This window comes from Psammomys obesus, unplaced genomic scaffold (assembly GCF_907164565.1).
Source record: "Psammomys obesus unplaced genomic scaffold, mPsaObe1.curated_primary_1811, whole genome shotgun sequence".
NCBI classification, from domain to species: Eukaryota; Metazoa; Chordata; class Mammalia; order Rodentia; family Muridae; genus Psammomys; species Psammomys obesus.
In genome coordinates, this window is record NW_026586662.1 from 8,152,917 (window position 1) to 8,178,908 (window position 25,992).

General features: G+C 42.8%; 1 protein-coding gene across 4 annotated transcripts in view; it reads left to right on the plus strand.

Annotated features, from left to right (window-relative positions):
- The window catches only part of Filip1 (filamin A interacting protein 1), a 198,174-nt gene that overhangs the window by 136,386 nt on the left and 35,796 nt on the right, over positions 1-25,992 (plus strand). For all 4 annotated transcript variants that reach the window (XM_055602540.1, XM_055602537.1, XM_055602538.1 and 1 more), the window contains 2 exons: positions 8,240-8,413; positions 14,383-14,561. In XM_055602540.1, the coding sequence (XP_055458515.1) occupies positions 8,240-8,413; positions 14,383-14,561 (353 nt within the window). The remainder of the gene's footprint in view (positions 1-8,239; positions 8,414-14,382; positions 14,562-25,992) is intronic.

A 25,992-nucleotide genomic window follows, 5' to 3' on the forward strand; every position in this document is an offset into this window, starting at 1 on the left:
AGGAAGCTGTTTTGAGGTTGAGCTTCTGAGCACCGTCAGGTCAGTTAGACTGCTCTGCTGTGTACGGAATGTGTGGGATACCCAGTCTCCTCACTGGCGTCTTCCACAGTGTGAACAACTTGTACCCAGTTGCCTGGATCTGGCCTGGTTTTTCACAGCCTGGCTTTCTAGGATTCTGTTCCCTTAGTAACCAAGGCTTACTTGTAGCAAACCGGCATAGTTGGTGAGCCTGATTTGTCTAGAACTGGTAAACATGCTCCAGTTTCCAGGGACCCTCTTGGTGTGAAGGGACCAAGATCCTTTGGTGAAGAAAAGTCAGTGGAATTGAAAAGTCCAGCAGATCATGGAGAAATCTCAGAGGACAGCAAGGCCCCGGCAAGGAGCAAGCCACCAGGAACCTTCAGCTAACATCACAGCGTATGTGAGAGGGGACAGCGTATGCTAGAGGGCCAACCTGATTGTTCCGTTAGGGGGAGCTTTTTGTTGTGAGTAAGAGAAAGAACCAGAGGCATCTGGAAGAGTCCAGAGCAGAAAGAAAAGAAAGCAGACTAGACATGGCCAGGGCTTTAAGGAAACAGTAGAGTGAGAGAGAATAGCGAGATAGCGAGAGATACAGAGCATAGAGATACAGAGCATAGTGAGAACCCAAGAAAGCTCAGCCCAAGACAGTAAGAGAAAGCAAGGTAGAGAGTAATGAGCTAATGCTAGAGAGCAAGGGGTGAACAAAAATCATGTGGATTAAAGAGAGTGTGTGTGAGGGGAGGGCCTTTGGACAGAACACACAACAGTCTCTCTTTGGTGCTGAGTTGTCCCGTGTCTGTCCCAGAGCAGTGGCTTCCCAGGGCTGCTGTGTTGCAGAATCTCTTGCAGAGATGTTTGAAAACTCAGTGATACGGGGGAAAGCAGCTAGCAGTGGAACAATGCAAGCTTTCCTGCCTCAGGTGAGCATGACTCATAGGCCTGGGGTCATATAGTTAATAGTCATCAAACCTCCTCCGGCCAGTGGCTTCCAGGTATTTTGTCCGGTGAACTCAGAGAATGACTTCCGAAGACAATGGAAGAGTGAGTTTCAGAAGGCGTTTTATTATAGGTGAGAGAAAGCAAGCAAGCTGAGCGCCCATATAGCTGAGGAGGTGAGGGGCCGGTGGGGGGAGGGTAGGGGAGGGTCAGGTGGGGAAGGGCGGGAGGAGGGGGGGCGGGGGGAGGTCGGAAATCAGCTTTGTATAGTTGTTCTCTCTTTATGTGAGTTTTGAGGCTCATACCCTGAGGTCACCAGGCTTGCATATCTGACTTTGTCACTGCTCTGTGGATTAAAAAGTCCAAAGCTGATTTCGTCATTATTGTGCGACATCATCTGTTTGGTCTTTTCATAGTCTCTTTTTTTTAAATGAATATGACTGTTTTGCCGGCTTGTGTGTGTATTACCCACTTATCTGCCTGGTGCCTTCCGAGAAGATGACATCGGATCACGCGGAAGTGGAGTTACAGACTGTTGTTAGCCAACACGTGGGTGCTGGGAATTGAACCCTGAGCCCTCTTGCAAGAACATGTGCTCCTAACGATTGAGCCTTCTCTCCAGCCCCATGTTTTACTGTCTTGAGCCTGGAGCACTCCAGCCTAACTAAACCCATTTCCATTTTTATTCATTGTGAGACTTCAGATCACATCCCCCTGGAAGCCTCCTCTGTTAGTTCAGACTCAGGTCAAACATCCCAGATAAACACCGTTACTCCCCGTGTTTCCTCTAGCACAGGCTTATTGTACCATATTATAAATCATTTTCCATGGTCAGTGTTCCTTCAGACTGACAGGATGCAGTTCTTTCTGTAACACTGAATACAGCGCACTCTACAGTGTTGCAGGATATTTGATCCAATGTGAACCCCAAAATTTCGAAATGTAAAACACTATTTCTTGTTTGGTTTTCATGAGCCCTATCACACAGCTTTAATCCAAGAACTTTTTATTGTAAACAGGGGATTATGGTGTGGTTCACCCAGCCCTAGCACACACCTTTAATCCCAGAGCTTTCTGTACACAGGATTTAGTAAAGTTAACCCTAGGTCAAGAGGCGGAGCAAGAAACCAGCTGACAGGTATTAAAAAGTAGGAGGGACTTTGATTTGAAGGGTATTTAAGACAATGTGGTGAAGAAGAAAGCACTTTTAGCTTAAACTCTGGCTTTAGCTTAATCTTCAGCTCCTCAGCTCTCCGGCTTTGCAAGAAAGCTAGCAAGCTTTTGGCTTTGGGTTTTTTGGCCTTTTGTTCCTGGGCTGTCAGCTGAGCTAGTGAGCCTTTTGGGTTTTCTTCCCATCCAAAACTGAGCTGAGAAGGAAGGTCAGCTGGGTACTTTCTCTGCCTCTCTGAACTAGCAGCTTTTCACCCCAGCATCTGGCTCCTGAGTCTTTATTGGTAAAATAGAATGGTTGGGATTTTCATTTCTTTTTAAACAACAGTACGGTATGAATGCTCCCAAGTTATTTAATGAATGGTTGACTCGGCTCCATTTTTGAACACATTTCATTTTATTGTGCCTCTGACTCTGGTTGTCTGGCAAAGCCCAAATGCCCTCCCTTGGCCCAGGGCAGCATGGAGTGGCTCTTTGCTGCCCTCATATGTTTTAAATCATCTCCCTCTGCAGCCAGCTGTTGCCGTAAGCACAAAGAGGAGGTAGGTTTGATGGAAGAGACATGAGACTCCTGTGTTTCTTTCTGTGCCTGAACCTCATATTTGTTTAGTTAGTAAATAAACTGAATACTGTGCTTTTCTTCTCCAATCTCTTCCTCCTCTCAAGTAGAAGGCAGCTCTTCAGAGAGCCCTCTTCAAAACACTCTTCTCTGCTCCATTTACATTCTTAAGATCTATTGAGGGGCTCCCTAGAGTCCTGAGACCTTAGCTACTTGTTTCTAATTCAACTTCTCTGCGAAAATAATCTTCAAAGGTAGAAGTTCCCCGCCATTTGCGATTTTATTCTTTTTTTGTTAAGAATTAACACATTTCTAAAAGTGGAGCTGTACAGTAGTTTTATCCCCAAGGTACAGGATCCTTTTTATACATTGATTTGTGCATTTGAAGGACTGAACAAATTTATTGTGAACACACGGTCATCACCACTAATCTAATGATTCAAAAGATATTACACACGCTGAGTGTGAGAGCCCGATCACCTGACTTTGCTCCTTGGAACACTCAGGGCAGAAAGAGAATCAACTCCTGTAAATTGCCCTCTGGCATGCTATAACAGTTTGCATGCACCCACAAACAACGAATAGATACTAAGTAAATAAAAAAACTGTGATAAAAATGTATTTTAAGTAGCAATATCATAGAAACAGCATTGGTAGTCTTTTTGGGGTTATCTCTACAGCAAGTAGAGACTCCCTAGTAATTTCTTGATGGTTTGGGAAGCTCTAGGTATATGATACACTGTAGCTTTTTTGTTAGTTAGTGTCTAGCATAATTAACCTAAGATTAAGTGTGTAACACGTAGGTCATATTATGACTAGGTTCAAGAATAAGTGGTTTGTTTTTGTTTTTGTTTTTGTTTTTGTTTTGTAAAAGAAACAAGTATTTTCTTTTCTCATACAGGAAAAACAATGAACAGCCAAAGGATTCTTGAACAACAACAACAACAAAAAACAAACAGTGCTAGAAATATCACCATACCCAACTTCAAGATATACTGTAGACCCATAGTAACAAAAACAGCACAGTACTGGCACAAATACAGACACATAGATCAGTATAACAGAAAACACATAAATAAACCCATGTAGCTATAGCAACCTGGTATTTGAAAAAGATGCCAAATATACACATTGGAGAAAAGACAGCTTCTCTAACAAATGCTGTTGGGGAAACTGAATATCCACATGTAGAAGAATGAATTGCTCATTCTGTACAAAAATCAATTCAAGTGTGATAAAAGACCTTAAAATATGACTCCAAACACTGAAACTAAACCACTTCAAGACAGCGGTGTAGGAATAGGCAAAGACTATCTGAAAAGGATCTGGTTGCTTGGGAATAATATCAAGAATTGACAAATACGATTTCATGAAATCCAAAGGCTCCTATCCAATAAAGGAAATACGTGAGTAGAAAGCCTACAGAAGAAGATAAAAATCTTTGCTAAGCACACATCTGAAAAAGGGTTAGTATCTAGAATTTATTAAAAAATTAAAAAAAAACTGAACAGCACGTTAACAAATGAATCAGTAAATGGGCTAATGCAACGAACAAATAGTTCTCAAAATATGAAATATGAACGTCTAATAAATATGTAAATAATGTCCAACATCATCCACCAGGGAAATGCAAACTGAAACAATATTGAGATTCTGTTTTGCCCCAGTCAGAATAGTTAGTTACCACAAAGAAAACAACATTATGACAAAGACTCGAGGTGGGTGGGTTGATATGCTGTCAGTGAAACCGTAAATTAGGCTCACCACTATAGAAATCACTATAAGAAGTTCCTCAATAAACCAAAAGTTTATATAACCTATGACCCTACTATACCACTCCGGTATATACTCAATGGACTCTAAGTCTACAGAGCACAGAGATACTTGCACTTTTTACACTAAAGATTTCTTTCATTTTATTTATGCCATGTGTGTTTACCTGCATCATAGCCGTATGTGCACCACGTGGATGCAGAGGCCAGAAGAAGGCATCAGATCTCCCGAACTGAAGTTAGAGGCAGTTCTCAGCTGCCTGACCTGGGTGCTGGGCAGCAGGCCCTGTGCCAAAGCAGCACATGCCCTTAATCACTGAGCCATAGCACTAGGTGTTATGAATCAGGCGAGGCGTCTGTCCGAAGATGCAGAAAGAGGAATGGTATATACACCATGGAGTTTTACCCCATCATAAAGTTGAGCCAAAATATGTAGTTGACAGGAAAAATGGATGCAAATGGGGACCATCATAAGAGGCTCGATAAGTCAGACTCAGGTAGGTGAATATTGCATGTTCTCTCATCTGCGAATCGTAGGTTTTGCACAGATACATAAACCATATCCATGAAAGTAGATATGGGACTAAGGGAATGCGAATAACAGGAAAGGGAATAAAAGAGAAGGGATGGACCGGTGAATATAGTCCAAGTATATGACACGATTGTACAAAAACATCTATGACACCCACCACTATGTAGAATAAATATACTCCAGTCAAAGTTTTATATTAAAAAATTCCTTTTCTCCTCAAGAAAAAGCCATCTAGCAAAAATTATAGTAATGTCTCCACTGACTCAGGACCCACTCTATGCCAAGTTCAACACTGGTCACTCCAGGAATTTGTATTTAGTTCCATCTTGGCAACATTCATACGGCAAAGTTGTTATGGTTTTATTCCATAGATGATAAAATTAACTTAAAGCAACATTCATAGATCACCCAGGACCAGATTTTTTTTTTTTTATTCCTAGGACTAGAAAATAATTCTGAGACTCTTAAAAGCAGGTTCATCCTACTATACTGCAATCTGGATTATAAATTCCATGTTTTAAGTTCTTGCTTGTCCTACTGCTTTAGAATTTATTTTATTTCCTTTGTGCATAGGTCACATATACTAGTGTGAATTAACAGTGTAACCCATGCTGTCAGGAGTGTTTACTTCGGCCAACTTCGACAGTTGTTCGAAAGCCAACTGTCTGAACACTCTTATCTGCAGTGAGGGCTGAGTCTTCTTCAGGATGTGGTTTGTTGAGGTAATGTCAGGTAGGAACGTGACTGAAGAGGAAGGACCGTGACAGAACCTGTGCTCCTCCTGCCCCTCCCACCACTGCCTACCTCCATGACTGTGCTGTCCTCAGGTTCACAGCTGTGTTTGAATGATCTCAGAAGAACCCTGACAATGCCGATGAGTGGACATGCTTGCAATCTTTATGACTTTGGGTTTATGCCTTTGTTTTGGATCTCAGGAACACTGTGCATAACATCCTGTAGAGCCAGCATAAAGGTGGCTTTCTCAGGACCAAGTTTCTAGGTAGAAAATGGGGGACTTTCTAGTTTAGAAACTCTAATTTTATTCCATTTGCCTTTGCGCGTCTATTATGTGACACATAAATGTGTTTTTCCTTTGTTCTTCTTCAATAATTGTTATTGTTGAAGTTAATGAAGAACCATGTCTCTGAACATTTAAGGCACAGAATGTTTGAGGAAGACATGTTGTCAACTCCTGGCCTCCACCAACACGTGTTCACACATGAGCCCTCACATACGTGCTCACATAAGAGCACATACATGTGGACTCATACAAGGAGGAGGAGGAAGAGAGGAGAGGGAGAAGGGAAAGAAAGTTCGTGTTTCATCTAGGATATGCAGCCCTCATTCAGGGTCCATTTTCTCTAGTGAGAGACATCTGGGCTTTAATTTTAGCCCCTGCTTATTCTGTCTGCCAAGTAACTCTGGACACAACATAAATCCATAACTATCGTGGCGCTGTATTGCAGGAAGGCCCTGTGCATTGATTGCTTTTGGTCTTCAATGGGAAGGGCTTCTACACTTATCTCATTCATGTGAGCCCGTACATTGTTCCCACATGCAGGTCACAGCCTGTGCCCAGCAAGGCGGTTTGGTCACCTGACCTCCATAAGCCAATTAAAATAGCAAATGAATGTCATTGCTATCTTTTCCCTTTAATCACTCATATCTGGGGTCAGCTTTTTCCTTTGACTAAAAATAAAAACGTCATCTTGAAAGAAGAAACTGTGAACATAGTGGCTCATGGACAGGAAGGCAAATTTGGAATCACACGTGAAAGTGGAAAAAAAGATTGTGATAATGGAGGCTGGCTCACGGGAAGTCTCCATTTTGAAAAAGCTACCATTATCCTTCTTCCTCAGTGGGACTATAGAAATGTACCACTGTGTCTGCTTTTCATGTGGCTTTTGAAGATATGTACTCGGTTCCTCAGGCTTGCATTGCAAGCACTGTCCCGAAGGAGCCACCTCACTAGCCCCAGGGCGCTGTCCTGATTTTCAGACATGGCCCCCTGCCAGCAGGAAATGGCACTGTGCTTTGTGTGTGTTTCTTCCATGTGATGACAAGCTGCTTTTTCATCAGCCTCTCTTCCAGCCTGAACATTCTCACTAATATTCCTAATTACTAAGGTCTTCAGCAAACTCTAGGTCACCGCTGGCCCACTAGTGAATTTGTCTTAATCCGTGTGGATGGGATTAGTTTGGAGACTGAAAGATGCAACAGACTGAGAAGCCCTAAGAAATGGTCAGATTGTAAATTCAGTACTCATGTTTCACTAGTTAGCTCTCCTGCTAAAAACATGCATTGCAATGATGGGGTTTCTAATTTTAAACTCACAGCCAGCGCTGGTGCAGGAGAAAACTATTTTGCTGTTAGGGACTGAAATCTATGCAATGAAGTCATGCTGGTTTAGCTATTACCCTGCTGATAAGGCAGCCCCAAGCCTAGAGGGAAGTGCACACAGCAACTGTCAGCTCTATCACAATGCACCGACATAAAGGGCACCCAGAGGTGTGTGTGTTGCATGATGGGACCAAAGACATGCCACATAGACCTACAGCCCTGGTTTTCTTGAGAGTATCAATAAGATGTTGAGCTAAGCCACCAAAAGACTAACTATGACCTATCAACCGAACTAACCCAGTGATGGCATGCGTGTCAAAAAGACAGCGTTTGATGGGAATTGGTTAGTTAAACTCACAGCACAGTGTGAGTTCCAATCATGCACTTCTATGCAAAGGAAGTTACTTACGGAAAATGGATCAGTAAGGATGGCTGTTCATTAGCTGCATATGGAGGTATAGCTATAGTAAACACGGTTATAGAATAAAGGGTTTCCCTTTAAAATACATTTGAATACTATACTGAAAGCATAAATAGAAAACTAGAGGATTTTGATCATTGCTGTCCCGATGCACCCTGACCTCATGCACCCTGAAACAGGTTTTTTAGGACTAGCCTGACCTGGCCTCCTCTCTCATATTAGTGCTCTGTAAGTAAAACAATTTTTATGCAGTTAATATTAGCACAGATTTTTTCTCTACTCTCCTGCTTCCTAGCAACCAAAGCAGAGTATCTGCTTGCCAATCTACAGTTGGTTTAAAAAAATAAAAAGTAAGAACAGAATCCCCAGTGAATCCGCGATAGACCTGGGGCAGTAGGGATGCTTTTTGTAAACCCGCACTGATTTCGTGAGTCCGACCCGCCCTCTGCAGTGTCAGCCTCCTGACCTTGCTGTACTTTCGGCCACAGGCTAGAGAAGACGTGATCCACATGCTGAAGACAGAGAAAACCAAGCCCGAGGTTCTGGAGGCGCATTATGGATCTGCAGAACCAGAGAAAGTGCTTCGGGTCCTGCACCGAGATGCCATCCTCGCTCAAGAGAAGTCCATAGGAGAAGATGTCTATGAGAAACCCATCTCAGAGGTAAAGGCAGGGCACCAGCAAGCCTCCCTAGAAAGAAACTACGGGGAGAGGACACCCCTCTCCCTTTTATATGCTTTGACATTTTCTTCCAAATGCAAAATGTCATGATGCCCTGGTGTAGAGTTAAGTATGGTTAGGTAACTCATGGGCTGTACTAGATAAGTGCGGGTAGGAGTTTCCAACTTAGATACGCTTCAGGTTCGAAATACATTTTTGCATATGATTAGGAATGTTGTGTGCTCTGAAAGTACGTTATCGCTTTACTCCTCTAAGAAATAGCATATCTAAAAATTTGGGGTGCTTACAGTTCTCACCTTGAGTTTTTAGAATTATTGTAAAAATGATAGCCTAACATTAGGTTGAATTCATTATTGATGGTAATAATGGTTTAATACCACGGCGTGGGAAAGATCTTGAAAATGTCATGATTTAAAAGGTCTTATGTGAATTCTAGTGGTGAAGTAAAAAATCCCAGTGAATATAGCCCATAATTCCTAATATAATATGCACGTGATATATAATATATGCATACAATGATTCAATACAGTCCTACTGATATTAGTTCATCTAAAAAAAATTAACCTAAATATCTCCATTGGGCAGTATTCAGATAACAGTTTGAGATTCAGCTGCATGGTTTTACAGAGCCCACTTCAGCTCATTATCTGGCTCCTTATCTGCAGGCTTGGGGAATGACCACGGCACACACCTCTCAGTGGTGTGAGGATTAAGTGAACAATGCCTGGAAAGCTTTCAGCATTGCATCTGACATGTTCTAGAAACTCAGGCACTACTAGCGGTTAGTCTTGGTGATAATTATTGACATCTTCAAGTTCTTGCACATGTGTGCACGGGTAGAGGAATAAAAGTCATAGGAGTAAAAACGTCACTGTCATAATGATGACGATGACAGTGGTAACTGGGATTAAAATACTCAGCTTGAGGTGACCCTGATAACCCCAAGGGAGAGGTGGGCCATCAGAGCAGACAGTTTAACCAGAATCATGACTCCCTCAGCCACAGAACTCTGAAAACGTACTCAGAGAGAGACTTCTATGGCCATCAGGAGGTACACCTGGCCAGAGAATCAAAGCTATGGAGAAAGGGGCTGTGCTGAAATGCTCAGCTGTGAGCCGTCCTGGTATTGGTGGTGCTAAGCCTGTTTTTCTGTTTCTTTCTTCTCTTAATAATCTCCCTAGCAGAGAAATGAGAGACAGAGTCAGAGATGAGAGAGAAAGGAGACAGAGACAGAGAAAGAGACAGAGAGAGATAGAAAGAGGAGGAATGTGCTTTCCCCCACAATATCTAATAAAAACCTGCCCTGTGAAGAATGCTAAAAGGATAAAAGTTTTTCTGCCACCACTGCAGTTTTTGCTCCCTTACTCCAGCCCTTCATATGGGCTCAGTTCTCACAAAAACAGAACTAGGACTTTTTTCTTTTAATTTATTTACTATATATACAGTGTTTTAACTACACGTAGGCCTGAACACCAGAAGAAGGAGCCAGCCGGATCTCATTAGATAGATATGAGCCACCATGTGGTTGCTGGGAATTGAACTCAGGACCTCTGGAAAAGCAGCCAGTGCTCCTAACCTCTGAGCCATCTCTCCAACCCTCCCTGTTCCCCAGAGCTAGGACTTTTAAAGTTGTTTTGTTGTTGTTGTTTTTGTTCTCAGCAACCTTGAAGTTGTTGAGAAAAACAGGAAATGTAGACTTCCGTATCTATCAGCAAGGCTGAAAATGCTAATAAGGTTTAGTCATTTTACTGAACTCTCACAGGATAGTCAGTAGTGATCCTCCTGCTAAGGCTGAGCAGAATAAGACACGAAAAGGAAACAGATCAAATGCTTACATTTTCTTGGAATTTTGCCTAAGAATTTTGAATCTTGATATTCTGGAATTATTTCTAGATTTCTGAGGATTTAGTATTTGCTATTTCATTCCTGGTCAGACAGGGAAAGCACTCCATTGTGCTGGACTCACTGCTTAATCTTCAGTGAATCCTATTGGATAACCCACTGGGACCTAATTTGTACTGGTATTCATTAATTTCATACCATAGAGCATCAAGCCTCTGGAGTCACACATACCTGGGGCCTGGCTCTGCTTCTGAGCTATAGCCCAGCCCTCATTCTTTCTTCAGCTCATATATCCTGGCCACCATCCCTTCTAAGGCCTGTGTGACTTCACCATCCTCAGAACTAAGCCTTTTCTCCATTTCAGCTACTAATATGGCATCGTGTCCTGGTCAACCAATAAATACCTTCTGCCATTTATTTTTCTGCATAGGAAAATTCAAATGAGTTATTTTTCTTTAATTTTAGTATTTCAATTAGTTTCTTCAAGTGGCTCCCTTTTTTTAACAGCTATTTTAAAATTTTATTTACCTTATCGTTCTTCTTTTCTCTATGCTTTTAAACCTGAGTGCTTCCTCCCCCTCCTCCTCCTCCTCCTCCTCCTCCTCCTCCTCCTCTTTTTTCATCTTTTTCTTCTTCTTCTTGTCTTTAGAGACAGGGTCTTACTATGTATCCCCTGCTGTCTACTTATCTAGACGAACATTTGTTTTTCTGCTTATATATATAGTACATACATGTAATCACCGCCCTCAGAGGACTGAGGAAAGACAGTAACTGGTTCAAGACCAGCCTGGGTTACATTTATGGCCTTTTATAATCTGTGCTGTGTGGTCTCCTCCAGGAAGAGAGGCAAAACCAAGGCTTCAGAGTCTGCAAGACTGTGTGTTTTGCAGTTTTCCCCTGAATCTTGATTCGGTTTTCCTGTCCTTGAATTGAATACTTCTCAATAGGGTGTCTTCCCCACCTCTCCTGAGCCATATGTGGGCTGAGTTGGTGCTGCCCTGCCTGAGTCCCCTTTAGTTTGCCTCCTTTTTCTTTTGATGCAAACCCAATATTACAAAGCATGGGGCATGTGGTCCAACTCCAAGCAATGCCAGCAATTCAGTCTCTCACCAAGTAGTGCTTCTGATATCTTACCTTATCCTGCTCCTCCCAAATACAATTCTTCAGTCTCTGTGGACTTTATTCAGTCACCTTAAAAGAGCTATTGCACTCTCAAGGGAAGGACTACATGTAATCTCATGAGATCATTTCAAGATTTATAGCATTTCCTCAGGTGTGTCCTGGGTCCTCCTGTCCTGGGTCCTCATGCCCTCTGTGTACAAGAGTCACTCCTCTGCTCTGGGGCTCTCCTGTCTCCACTGGTCCTCAATCGTGATTCAAAAATGACTAAGCTGCCTTACCTTGGACACACCCAAACCCGTGTCCCTTTCGTATAACCCTGTCTCCCAACGACCACCACCACCAAAAACAACAACAACAAAAAAATACTTCCAGGTACATTCATGATCTTTTCACTTTCACTTTGGAAATTAACTGTCCAAAATAATAGATTTCCATTCCAGTTGCACTGCTCTTTAATAACAACCATTCCTCTATGCCAAGCCATCTCTTAAAACCTGAAAACCCAAAGCCAGTGCTCAATGTAGGATTGGTGAATCAATAGGTTCTATGACTTCTAAGGGAGTCATCCTTCGGTCACTGCACAAGTTGCAGAGGGCCAAGAGAACAGCCACTTCTCTTCTCTTTTAGGACCTTGATATTATTTAAAAAAAAAAAAAAAAAAAAAAAAAAAAAGAAGCCAACAAAAAAACAGAAATAACACCTGACAGATATGACCTGTTGCTACCCATGCAAGTTTTCCCATACAGAATTTAAGAATTTAAGAAGGCTAGATCCTACAGTAACACTTTTAAGCAGAGCTTACCAACTCAGAAACACTATCCAGGGATGCCTCAGCAACGTGTGTCCCTAAGTCAGGAAGACTGTCTTCCTCATAATGTAACCATGGTTACAGCAAACTCTATGAGGTGTGTTGGGGTGAATACTATCCACAGCAATTCCTGAAGCACACTCCAGTGACCCAGCCCAAGACTGTTGCTAACCTAAAAGCCCACATGGTCAAGGCCAAGGCCTGCTCTGTGCTGAGGCTACACCAGAACATTTGATATTTCCATGTACTATCATTCTCTCCAGGTGGCCATACAATCCCTATCTCTTGAGATCTCCCCATCTACCATCCAATTCAACATGCCATCATCTTCCTTGGCTAGACTGATATCAGAGAGGAGACTGGGCTTTCAGGGCACAATGCATTGCGCTATGGTATGCAGTTTGCAGAACAAATGAAAAGAGTGATCCTTACATACTTGGCTCTGTATTCCAAAACAGAGCTTTCCAATAAGCTACAGCCCCTTCCTAAGCGGAGGGAGATTTGGCCAAAGGCAGAGCTGTTCTTCAAACACTTTTCCAGGTTTGTCAAAAGGCACAGGAGTTTAACTGCCAATCTGTAAAGGTCTGAGCACTGAGTCAACAGTTAGTGTAGGTCCTTCATGCCATCTCCAACTACATGTACTCCAAAGCAAACAGAAGAAGGGAAGAGGGTGAAGCAACCTGCCTTTTATTTTGAGTTCCCCACATGATCCATTCATAAAAAATTACTTCATACATGTGTAAAGGGGACACATGCCTGAAACGGAAGGGCAAACAGAAACCTAAGGAGCAGCTCTGATGCTTCACTGTATGCAGGCCTGCTCCCCAGGAGGGCTAGAGAGTTGTCAGTGGGCTTGAGAGTGGATTTTAATATGCCCGTTCTACTAGGAATAGTAGGTTCAGACGGGGCAAGGGAGAAGCAGAGGACTTCCCTTTTCAGAAAACATGGGACAATGTCAGATCATTTGCTCATCACAGCTGGAGTGCCCTCTAGTCAGACAACGCTACTACCATCCCTTGCTGCACAGACCATGAATCGCAGGGATTCTGCTGGCCACGTACAACCCCACAGTGAGCTGTCTCACCTCAGCGGTGGCAGTGGTGGAGTAAAAGCCCTGTGCTGGAGCTTAAGAGAAAGAGTAACAAGTAGGATAGGAAGTATCCATACCGTAAGATTCCATCCACATGAGCAGGCATTCACTAAAGCATACTTTGCGCAGACTGTAATAGATGACGTAGAACTGCTGAAGCCACAGTCTCATAAAGATAGGATACGCTGGCTACCGACAAACAGCAGCTCGGTTGAAGATTTGTAAAACCTCATTTAGATGTTTAAATGTTTAGTATTTAAGCACATCTCAAAACAAAAAAACAAAAAAACAAAAAAACAAAAAAACAAAAACAAAAAAAAAACCAACAACCCAAAGAAAAAATCAGGAGTGTAGACTAGTCTTATACTTTCCTTAGAAATTGAGGTAATTGTTTTCATTGTGACAGTGAAAATTACTTCCCAAAAGAGAAGACTGATACACATGAGATCTTAACTTTTCTGAGATCAGGGAGATGCTATCCACTTTTTTTTTTTTTTTTTTTTTTTTTGAAACGATGTATTCTAAAATTTAGGGAGACTGTTCTAGAAGGCCAGCAGATAAATTGAACTGGGTATCACAGCACACGCCTGTAAATGCAGCACGCAGGAGGCTGAGGCAGGGGGATTAGATTTTGAGAACGCCCTGGGCTGCCTAACAAGACTTAATCTCAAACAACAAACCAAAAGCTTTAGGATTATTATAGCTAGTTGTTTTTGTTTTGTTTTGTTTTGTTTTGTTTTGTTTTGTTTTTCTTCTTCTTCTTCTTCGCTTTGTTTCGGTTTTTGAGACAGGATTTTTCTGTGTCGCCCTGGCTGTCCAGGAACTCATTCCGTAGACCAGGCTGGCCTGGAGCTCACAGATCCACCTGCTTCTGTTTCCCGAGTGCTGGGATTCAAGGTGTGCGATACAATGCCAGATATAATGACTAGTTTAAAAAGACAGTTGGCATCAAGGGAACACCACAAGATGGTAGGACACAGTTTCCCTTTCAGCGTTCTCCATCCGGTCATAAGCCCCTCGACCAGTGTAACCTACAGACGCTGCAGAAGAAGTCAGGTACTAAGCTCTTTCCGGGCTTTGCTCTCGCAGCTGGACAGACTGGAGGAAAAGCAGAAGGAGACGTACCGCCGCATGCTGGAGCAGCTGCTGCTGGCGGAGAAATGCCACAGGCGCACCGTGTACGAGCTGGAGAACGAGAAGCACAAGCACACTGACTACATGAATAAGAGCGATGACTTCACCAACCTGCTGGAGCAGGAGCGAGAGAGGTAACCTGCACGCGGGCGCCCGTCACGGCTGGGCCCCCATTTCACGGCTGAACCACGGCAGAGGCCAGGCTCAAAGCACTAGCGGGAGCAGTAAGGCAAGAGAAGGAAACTGAAGGGATAGGCATAGGAAAAGAAGCCATGCGCGTTATTGAAAAGGAGCGGGCTGGCGGACAGCCTGGTCTCGTCTCTGACGTCAGTGGGATTGCCTCGAGCTCGCCTCCATTTGTGATGACGTTGGCTGTGGGTTTCTCATATACGGCTTTTATTATGCTGGGGTGTGTACACGGCAGCTTTTCATTCTCTAGGACTTTTATCATGAAGACAAGTTAGATTTTTGTCAAGGGCTTTTAGATGACCGTGTGACACTGTGGACAGGTGCCAAGGGTCTTATTCTGGTCTCTGAATGGTTTGTAGTGGGGTTGAGGAGCTCCAGAAGTGGGGGTGACTTTTATCTGAGATTAACACATGACTGTGTTTGGTGTGCGCAAAAGTAAGGTGCCAGAGTCCCCAGGATGCTTAGAGCCTGAAAACCACAAAGCTGGAAAGAAACTGAGGAGGCTTGTGTATGAATTTTATCAGCAAAACCCCTACATTTGAGAGCCTCTGATTTGAAATAATGTAATTTTCCTCCTGGGTGTTGAAATTCACTTTTCAGAAAGGTAAATTCTTACATTCACTTATACATTAAACTTCTCCCCTAATACCAGAATAGAAAATCTTAATATTGGATGTATATAAACTATCCCCTTTTTAATTCTGAAAAGGTAACATGCTTAAAAAAAATGTACGTGTATGAGTGTTTTTGCTGTGTGTGTGCCACGCGCATACCTGCTGCCGGGCGATGTCAGAAGACATCCAGGTCCCTTGGAACTGGGAGCCGCCGTGTGGGTGCTGGGAACCAGACGCACATCCTCCACAGGAGCGACGAGGGCTCTCAACTGCTGAGCCCTCTCTCCAGCCCTGGGCTGCACACTTTAAAACTTTGAGTTTTTTTTTATGTAAGTAAAATTGCTTTCATTTTCATAAATAAAGAGATAAAATCGTTGTATGAACACTGAGCAGAAGCAGCACCTGAGCTGTCCTGGCCTGGTACAAAACACGTGCAACCCTGACGTCCAGTTCCGTCTCTCTGCAGCCGCCGCGCTGTTGCTCTACGTCCAGTATCTCCCCCAATTCCCAATACCGCTTCAAAACCTGATCTAACGGGGTCTGTCAGCACCTGGTATCTCCTTGTCAGTCAACAGAGGACTGCTCGTCTGAGCATGTGTGTGTGGCTATGAAGGCCCGCTTTTACCGCCCTTTACGCTGGATGCGTCTCCATTTCACGAATGGCGCTTTAGTCCTCTCACAGCTCAGGTTAGCGAGTACTAGCACCTGAAACAAGTCCAGCAGGCAGAGAGTAAACAGACAGCGGCAAGTACCAGTTAAAGTTTTGTCAGTAACTGGCCAAAGGGGCCCCTGCAGTAAGGCCGAAAACAGTTCTTTTCTATAGGCAGCAAAATAAAGCATAATGCCCACTCGGTGCTTCCTCCAAGTATTCTGAAAGCTACAGCTTCAAATATTAAATAGATACTGCAAGCTGTAACTAACGTCTCTACTATATATATATACCTTTATTGATTCGATGTAGCTTTTCCAAAGGACAGTAAACTATGATATATGAGTTTTTAAAATACAGTCTTGCTAGACAGGCATGATCTGTTCATCCTTCATCATGAGCTGTATATTCCTGTTTCAATACTTTCTGTAGACTGCCGTGTTTCTCGCAGGTTTGCTGTGCGGACGCAGTGGCTTATCTAAGTGCCTGTACGCTGTCTGACACACAGTAGGCTCTCATGTACATTATCACTTCCACTAAGTGAACCAACCTGTCACCTAAGAAAGGAAGCTAAGACTCCAGGAGAGTAAACAGCAAGGATACACCTACAGATCCGTTACTCAGGAAAGTATCACACATCCTCCACTGGTTTCCAGTTTGTGGATATAAGCAAATTGTTTAAGTAATATAATCCACTTTGAAGACCTTATTTTATATGTCTATATTCTAACCTTTTGCTGCTATGGCCTTTGGCCTAAATGCTAGGTGGTGATAGTGTGTGCCTTTAATCCCAACACTTTAAAACTTTAAGAGACCACACAAAAACTGTGTTCTACCATGGTCCTCTGGGCTTACATCTTAGAGGCCTGACTACAGGAGGCAAGGGAGTGAGGAAATGACAGATACACAGACATACGAACAGAAAAACTGTGGTCAAGCTGTGTGCACTCTGATGGAGTAGTACCTTAGCATGTTCATTGTGTCCGTCGCAGGAAGAGGGTTGTCTAATCCCTGTAGGAGATCTCTGTGGGCAAGTCATCTCACACAGTAAGCATCCGAGGGGAGGGAGCTGCAGTTTGCAGTAATTGTTTTTGCACGGCCCAGGAGGAAGGCTTTGCCATCCCTCTGAGCCTCGCCTGGGAAAGGTTTTAACACTCCTCTGGGGCTGAGGCATTAGAGTCCTAGACATGGCTGTCCCGTGTCAATAGTACAGTCACTAGAGAATTCCCTCAGTGAGGGATTTCTCTGATCCCCAGTGTTCACCCCATACATCCATTCTTGTAGCACTGTTTCCTCAGACCAGAGACTGCCAACAGGAAGCAGAGACCCCGGGTGTAAAGCTTTCTGTAAAGCTTTCTTCTGTCCTTCAGCTACATGGTTATTTCTTTGACGTCTGCAGTGCTTGAAAGCACTGACTTTGAACCGCCCGTAACCTCAGCCTTTCGGAGGTGGAGCAGGAGAATTGGGGCCAGCCTCAGAAACATACCAGGTTCAAAGTCAGGCTGTGCTATGTGAAACTCTGCTTCAAAAAACAAACAAAACCATTACATAGTACAGAACAGGTTGAATTTATAAAGTTTTTAAAAAATGTAATTGGTAATGTTACCTCTTACTGGGTTTGGTACTCCCCAGGGGGAAGATGAGAAATGAAAGAAAACAATGGAGTTTTATGTCCTATATTTCTAATTTATGGTTTCTTTGTGTTTCCTTTAAACTGCAGTAAGCCAAGGCTTGCTGACTTTGTGTTTGAACAGATGAGCTGCTTTGGCATTTCTATGTAATCAGAAAGAGTAAACCCCCTACTTCAGTCTGAAACTATCCAGTCTTAAACTGTAGATCTAGCAAATAAAGCCTGGTGTATCCAGAGCATGACAGGAAGCCCTGCTAGGGCAATTGGACCTCCCTCTCCTAGCTTCCTGGCCTCCAAGCATTTGAGAAGTAGAGGCAGGAGGATCCCGAATGCTAGGCTAACCTTGGTGTCATAGGACACACTGGGCTACCTGAGAAACTTTCTTAAAAACCCAGGCACTACAGAGATGGCTCAAAGGTTAAGAGTACTTACTTCCTAGTTTGGTTTCCAGGCTCACAACCACCTGTAACTCCATTCCCTGAGGGTCTTCTTATTTCCCTTCTGGCTTCAACAGGTACTGAACACAGCTGTACATAAAAATATGCAGACAATGTTTACAATGTATCCTTACATTTACTGTTAAAAAATTCCAATCAAACAGATATTACAAACAAGGTTCTAAACACATTATAAACTCATGTCCCTACAATTGTCATCTGTTTGGATACTTTCTGTTAGAGTATTGTCAGAAAAAAATAGCAACGTATTTGCTAACTTCTTAAAATTAATTAATATTTTTAAATTAATTACAATTTATTCACTTTGTATCCCAGCTGCAGCCCTCTCCCTCATCCCCTCCCAATCCCACTCTTCCTTCCTTTTTTCCTCCCATGCCCCTCTCCCAGTCCACTGATAGGGGCAGGCCTCCTCCCCTTCCATTTGACTATCAGGTCTCATCAGGTCTTGTCAGGACTGGCTGCATTGTCTTCCTCTGTGGTCTGGTAAGGCTGCTCCCCCCTCGATCAAAGAGCCAGCCTATGAGTTCATGTCAGAGACAGCCCCTGTTCCCATTATTAGGGAACACACTTGGCAACTGAGCTGCCATGGGCTTCATCCCTTCAGGGGTTCTAGGTTATCCCCATGCATGGTCCTTGGTTGGAATATCAGTCTCAGGAAAGACCCATGTGCCCAGATTTTTTGGTTCTGTTGCTCTTGTGGAGCTCCTGTCCCTTCCAGGTTTTTCATCTCCCCCTTCTTTCGTGAGATTCCCTGCACTCTGCCTAAAGTTTGGCTATCAGTCTCAGCATCTGCTTTAATACCCGTCCTGTTCCCTGCCTTCTCCTACTTCCAATGTCTATCATATTTGCCCTTCTGAATGAGAGTTGAGCATGTTCCCTAGGGTCTTCCTTGTTGTTTAGCTTCTTTAGGAGTATAGATTTTATTATGTTTATCCTATATTATGTGGCTAATATCCACTTATGAGTGAATATATACCATGTGTGTTTTTCTGCTTCTGGGTTACCTCACTCAGGGTGATCTTTTCTAGTTTCTGCCATTTGCCTGCAAATGTCATGATATCCTTGTTTTTAATAGCTGTGTAGTATTCCTTTGTGTAAATGCACCACAATTTCTGTATCCATTTCTCTGTTGAGGGACATCTGGGTTGTTTCCAGATTCTGGCTATTTGTTATGTACTTACACATATTTTGGATATATGCCTAGGAATGGCATAGCTGGATCTTGAGGAAACACTATTCCTAATTGTCTGAGAAAGTGCCAGATTGATCCAAAATGGTTGTACAAGTTTACATTCCCACCAGCAATGAAGGAGGGTTCCCCTTTCTCCACATCCTCTCCAGCAAGTATTGTCACTTGAGTTTTTGATCTTAGCCATTCTGATGGGTGTAAGGTAAAATCTCAGGGTCCTTTTGATATGCATTTCCCTGATGACTAAGGACATTGAGCTGCTGCTAACTTTTTTAAATATTTGAAACTGATGAGGGTTTATATATGATATAATGAAGTGGTATAGGTGAGAGATAATGTTTTGTTGAAAATTGGTTATTAATATTTACCATTAATCACATATATCATTATTATGGTGTTTATTATTTAACCTGCCATCATATCAATAAAAGACACAGATACCTGTTAGATTTTTAATATGCCTTAAATCTGGGGCTGGGTAGAAACTAACCCCTTTGGCTACCTTCTTACCTCTCAGCCCCTCATCCTATGCCACTTGCTTTAATTATTCCTGTCTGGACTACTTCCCATCTATAATTCCCATAAATACTTGCACATTCTTTTTACCTGGGTTGCTTCTCTCCTCCCCTATCCTCAGAGCTATCTCCTTCTTGCCACATGGTTCTCATGTCTTCTTCTTTCTCCTTCTTCCTCTCCTGTCTTCTGTCCCATGATCCTCTGTCCTCCACACCCTCGAACTTTAGCGCCACCTACCTCAGTTTGGCCCTGCCCAGATGTAGGCATTTATTGGGATAATTATCAGGGATAATTTGGAGGCAAGGTTACATGGCATCACTTTGGTATATAAGAGAGTTTGCTCATAGACTAGTAAGACTCTCAGGGTGGGAGTTGGGTGGAGGTGGGAAGCAGTTAATTAAATACATGTCATAATAGTAGCTGGTGGGCCCTCTGTAGGAGAACACTGGCCTAACAAAATAAAAATCTAGGCTGTGATCCACAGAATCACATAACATAAAAATATGTGAAATGAAGCCAGATGTGGTGGTTGATTGATTAAATAAAATGGAATGAGCTAATGGCGAGACGAAGCTATATTATATAAATGCAGGTTTATTGGGAGCAGCAGGGGAGGGGGAAGGGGAGCGTGTGCTGAAGGGGGAGAAAGAGAGAGAGGAGGGAGGGGGAAGGGGGGAAATGGGAAAAGGGTGGCACAGCCAAGATGGCTGAATTATATAGTGAAGAGCCTCAGAGAGAGAAGCTCCCCCCCCCACCCCCCACCCCCGTAGAGGGCAGGGTATGGCAGCCATGCCTTGCAACAGGTAGGGATTTTAACAGTGGTATACAACTTTAATCCCAGCACTTAGGAGGCAGAGGCAGAGGAGACGGATCTCTGAGTTCGAGGCCAGCATGGTCTACACAGGGAGTTCTAGAACAGCCAGGGCTACAAAGAGAAACTCTGTCTTGAAAAACAAACAAAACAACAACAACAAACCACCAAAAACCAAAAAAGTGACATGAAAGGATTTGTGAATTCAAATGAAATGTGAATTCAGATAATTTTAGAGGGCTGGAATAATTGATTTTTTGAACACTTTATAAACTGTTCAGAACCAGTTTGTCTGTCTATGCTTCCGGTGATTTCTCCATTAAAGCTGACTTGCCCAAAGTGGTGCGGGTACGCTTACTTTAATCTGGCTGCGTGGATGGAAGGAGCGCCTCTTCTGTTCTTAGCTCACCTACTCTCCGTGCTGAAAGAAGAGCTGGAAAACTAACACAGGATGGAGAGCCACTTCTTTACTGAGAGAGCCACTGCGCACTTGTACCTTATTAAACACCCCAGTAGGCTCCTGATAATGCAGGCTGGCGCTCTGAATTCCTTCTGCATTCATGCATTAAGCATGGCTGGCTCTCTGGCAGTGACTGTTTGGAAACAACCCCTCTAAAATGCTCTGGGTCAACTCCTGCTTTTGAAGTGAGTTTTGTGTTTAGATCTTCTAAGACTTGGCAGGATATGGCTTTCTCCTCAGCATCACTGCCGTGGTTCATCAGCCTCCCTCCTTTCCCTCTTTCTCTTCCCTCTGACTGTCTTCCCTCTCCTGTTACCCTTCTCTATCTCTCTTTTTCTCCCTCCCTGAATTCAACATTTTTGACCGTAAGCTAGAGTCCTAATGGACCACACTAAGTCTTTTGTTCTCATCTTTGTTTACCTTCCATTCTTTTCCTCCCCAAAAGCCTTTTTGTTACTAACAAACAAACAGCCAAGAATGCTGGTTCAGATGCCCCTGTGTCTATTCTGGGTATGCTCACGCGGGAAAGTGGTGCTTGAGATCCCAGCGGCTTTGTCCTTGTTCACCAAGCTTGTCCTACTGGGTGTAGAAGGGTAAGGTGAGAGCCTCCTCACCCCACCCCCACAGACACTGGAACAGGGACTCTCTCCCACCACCTACAGCTTTTAAACTCCACTCTCTATACTGTCCTTCTTCACCAGTGACTCTCCTTTTTTTTCTGGAAAATGATTTCAGTTACTAAAAAAGGGACTCAGGAATACAGATCAGAAGCAGGTATTGCTAACAGTCCACCTCTCGACATTTAGTGATTTAGTGAACGAAGAAACTCTAGGCTTTGGTGTTGCCAAAAGCTTCCAAGATCAGCCCCTATGAGGGCTAGGCGAGATTCATGTAAATTAAGTCTTTATGCAAAATGGCTTCTTGTCTTGAGGGAAGGGGGCTACTCCTACCCTTCAGGTTCTTGTCTTCAAATTAAATTTCAGAAGCTTAAATGGCAGAGAGAGAGAGAGAGAGAGTTGTGGTTATATGAAAACATAGAGATGTGGTCAGTGATGTCACAGGACTGTCAAGGCAGCATCTGCTCTAGAGCAGTCTATTGCCAGAGCAGCCCCTGAACTTGTGTTGAAGCAGACTTTGAACAGCACACACAGCATCTTCCTCGGGGTGCATTTTTACTGGGGGTGATTATGTAGTGAGACTGGTGATGTCTATGGAGAGCTAAGTGAAACCTCCTAAGCTATTCCCTTCCTATTCCCTTTGCGTGCAAAAACAAGACATACAGAAATGATTGTTCACTTTTCAAGGTCTGTAAAGATGCTAGATTTCGATCAAATTTTGAAAGTTATTTTACTTCAGGGGGTTTATGGAATAAAACCAGACAGCTCCACAAACACTTTCTTTGTTTTCCCCACCCCCTAAGGCAGGGTTTTCCCATGTAGCCTTGGCTGTCCTAGACTCCCTTTGTAGACCAGGCTGGCCTCAAAGTCACAGAGATCCACCTGCCTCTGCCTCCTTGAGTGCTGGGTTAAAAGAGTGTTCCACCATGCCCTTTCACTGAACATGCCTCTGATGAAGTATTTAGAAGTTGTACCTTAAGGGGAGGAGGACCTCCCCTATTAGTGGACTTGAAGAGGGGCATGGGAGGAGATGAGGAAGAGAGGGTGGGACTGAGAGAGAATGAGGGAGGGGGTTACAGCTGGGATACAAAGTGAATAAACTATAATTAATATAAAAAATTAAAAAGTAGTTCTTTTCACCAGGGTATTATTTGATCTGATTTTCCTTTTGACCTACTAAACCCTAGTTACAACCGGAAAGATGGATAATTGAATGGTTATCTTGATTAAGGTCACAACGGTCTCTGACTCAAGGGCCTCCTGAGCCAGACCGTGATGGAATGAAGGACCCTGAGCTCCAGTACATGGCACTCAATGGGTAGGGAACTGTGGTCACAGAGAACAAGCTTTGGCTTCCATGGAAAGCTGAAGTTCAGGTCAAGCTGATGGACTCCAGTTTAGACTATGGGCCAGACTGATGCTACCCCTCTCCTTTCTCCATTTCTTCCTCTCTCCCTCTCTTCCTCTCTCCCTCCCTTCTGCACACTCTCTCTCCTTTCTTCTCTCTCCCTTCCTTATTTCCTTCTGGCAAAGGACAAGATTCTGACTCTAATAATACACCGTCTTGTTTCAACATTGACTCAAATGTATCTCTAAAGCACCTAGTTTGAAATCATTGATGGCTCAGACCAGCAGTTCTCAACCTGTGGATAGCAGCTCCTTTAGAGAGTTGAATGACCCTTTCACAGGGGTCAACTAAGACTCTCTGAAAACAAGATACGTACATTACAATTCGTAACAGTAGCAAACTCACAGTTGTGAAGTAGCAATGAAAATAATTCTATGGTTGGGAGTCACCACAACATGAGAAGGGTCATAGCATTAGGAAGGTTGAGAGCCACTGGCCTAGACGTGAGAGAAACCAGCGTCTATAAGGTGTCCTGGCATGAGAACCCCACTGAACAATGTCCTATGTTTGATAGTAACGACTTAATCCACTGTGACAGTCCCTTGAAGCATTATTTAAAAGGGGGTTGGGATGGATTAAAACAACAGAATCCAAGCAGGGAAAACAAAGGAAAACAAAACAACAGCATTCTCCTGGAACATGGGAACCTAGCAATCAAGAGTAACTAACCTCACTAGGCTTAGGATGTTGTGGGCATCCAGGCTGGGCCTGTTTGCTGTGGAGACAGTTTTCTGTATTAATTCACTTTGGAATATTTTCTAAGAATGCTCGTCATGTTAGTTTTGACATTATTATTTGCCTATGTTCTGTCATAAGGGTACCATAGAGTGATTGCAGCTGGGTTTGTTTGCTTTTAGTATTAAGATTTATATTTTATTGAAAATTATTTTTATTTATGAGATCTGTCAACAAGGTGTAGAGACAACCAAAAGAATAGGAGAGCATAGTACCACACTATACTTCTAACAAAGGTTCATGTCTAAAACACATAAAAAATAACAATAATGCAGTAGCAAAAAATGAACAAATAAAAATAATTAAAAATAAAAATAATTTTAAAATGGGCAATAGGGAGATTTATAAATAGAAATGTTCTTGAATTATCCTTTACAGACACTAAACAGTAATTCACAACTTCAGCAATATGGAAATAAAAGCACTTTCCTTCACAATAACAATTATGTAACTACTTAAGTAGTAATATAATCCTGTAACAGTGAATAAATAAAGGAACCAAAATACATGGTAAGTATATTCCAGATACAACAAAGTAACTGGGTCTTTTGAGCTAATAATTTCGGTTACCTGTCCCATTTGGACAGTCAACGAGGAGTAACCTCTGACTAAAAGGAAACTGACCCAGCTAGAGAAAGACAAGAGTCAGTATCTCCTCATTTGGGTTTCAGAAGCAAGGATTTGGGTTGTTATTGAGGGCACTTGGATTAGTGAGGGTATGTAATAAAGTAGTTCCCACTTCCATCACTTCTTTTCCATCTCCGTTAGGTAAAATGCTTCTCGAAGAGGAGAGAACAAGTGACTATGTCAGGAAGTCTAAACAGAGGGCTCTGGGCTGGGGTACAATTCTGTGGTTGAGCACATGTTTAGTATGAAGGAAGTGCTAGGTTCAGATTCCAGCACTAAGGAACCATCCATCCATCTACCCATCCATCCATCCATCCATCCATCCATCCATCCATCCATCCATCTATCCATCCATCCATCCACCCATGCATCCATCCATCCAAATGAAAAGACTTGGGTCTAGAAAGCAAAGATACAGAGTAATATAAACCCCATATAGATTAGATGTGAGAAATTAGACTAAAGGGATTGTTGGATGGGGTTCAAGGATGTCTTTGTGTGTGTGTGTGTGTGTGTGTGTGTGTGTGTGTGTGTGTGTGTTATCATAGCAAATACTTTAGGCTGGATGATTTGAAGGACTGTTGATTAGTTTCTCACAGTTCTTCAGGCTGGAAATTTGAAAACAACACACTAGAATGACTGGATTCTGGTACAGCTTCTTTCACTGTGTGTTTTCTTTAGTTGAAGGAGACAGAGAGGAAAGGAAGGAGGGAGAGAAATATTTATCATTTTGTATAAGGTCAAGTTTAGACCCTGCCTTTCTGACCTGACAATTTCCTCCTTTAAACTATATGTCTAAACCCAGTCACATTAAAGATTATAGCTTTTACAGGTGAGTTCAAGAGGAAGGGGAAGAGGGCAGAATTTCAGTCCAGTGTAGACAGGAGGACAATGGTGACATTGGTTCCTCCTCCAAGAGTGGAGGAAAGATGGAGTAAAATGCTGTGTGCTATATCAGGTGGTTGAAATATACCCCCAAGTATCCATTTCTTCTGCCCACTTGTATATCAAATACTTGGAGGGAAACTACATAAGTTTCTTGAAATTAAAATTTACATTTTATCAAACTTAAATGTTAGGAAGAGTATCTTTGAAAAAAAATGTGTAAACTCTTGGGCTGGAGAGATGAGTAAGTAGCTAAGAGCATTTGTTGCTCTTGCAGTGGATCCAGGTTTGATTCTCAGCACCTACGAGGAGGCTCACAACCATTGATAGCCCCAGTTTCAGAAGATCCTTCGCCTTCTTCTTACTTCCTGTGGCAACAAGCGTGCACATGGTGCACAGACATATATTACACACAGACGTAAAACTCACACATCAAATTAAATGAATACATCTAATTTTAATTCTAAAGTAAACACTTATTGTGTGAATGTGACTTTTTAAAGTTTATTCGTAGATAGACTTAAGAAAACAGAAAACTTACAATTTACATTTTATCAAACTTAGATACCCTAAGTCTAGAAAGCATTGTAAAGTATCAGAAAAGACATAGGAATCTGTGGGTTTTATACATGTTGTTCAAAATCACTTGGCAGAGTTGGCTCCCTTACAAATGAACGGCTGTTGCTCTAGTCATTTTATGTATGTGGTGGTACAAACCGTTTCATTGTGAACACAGGGAACAGCTGATCGTATTGTTGTCGAGGCTATTTCCTTCTG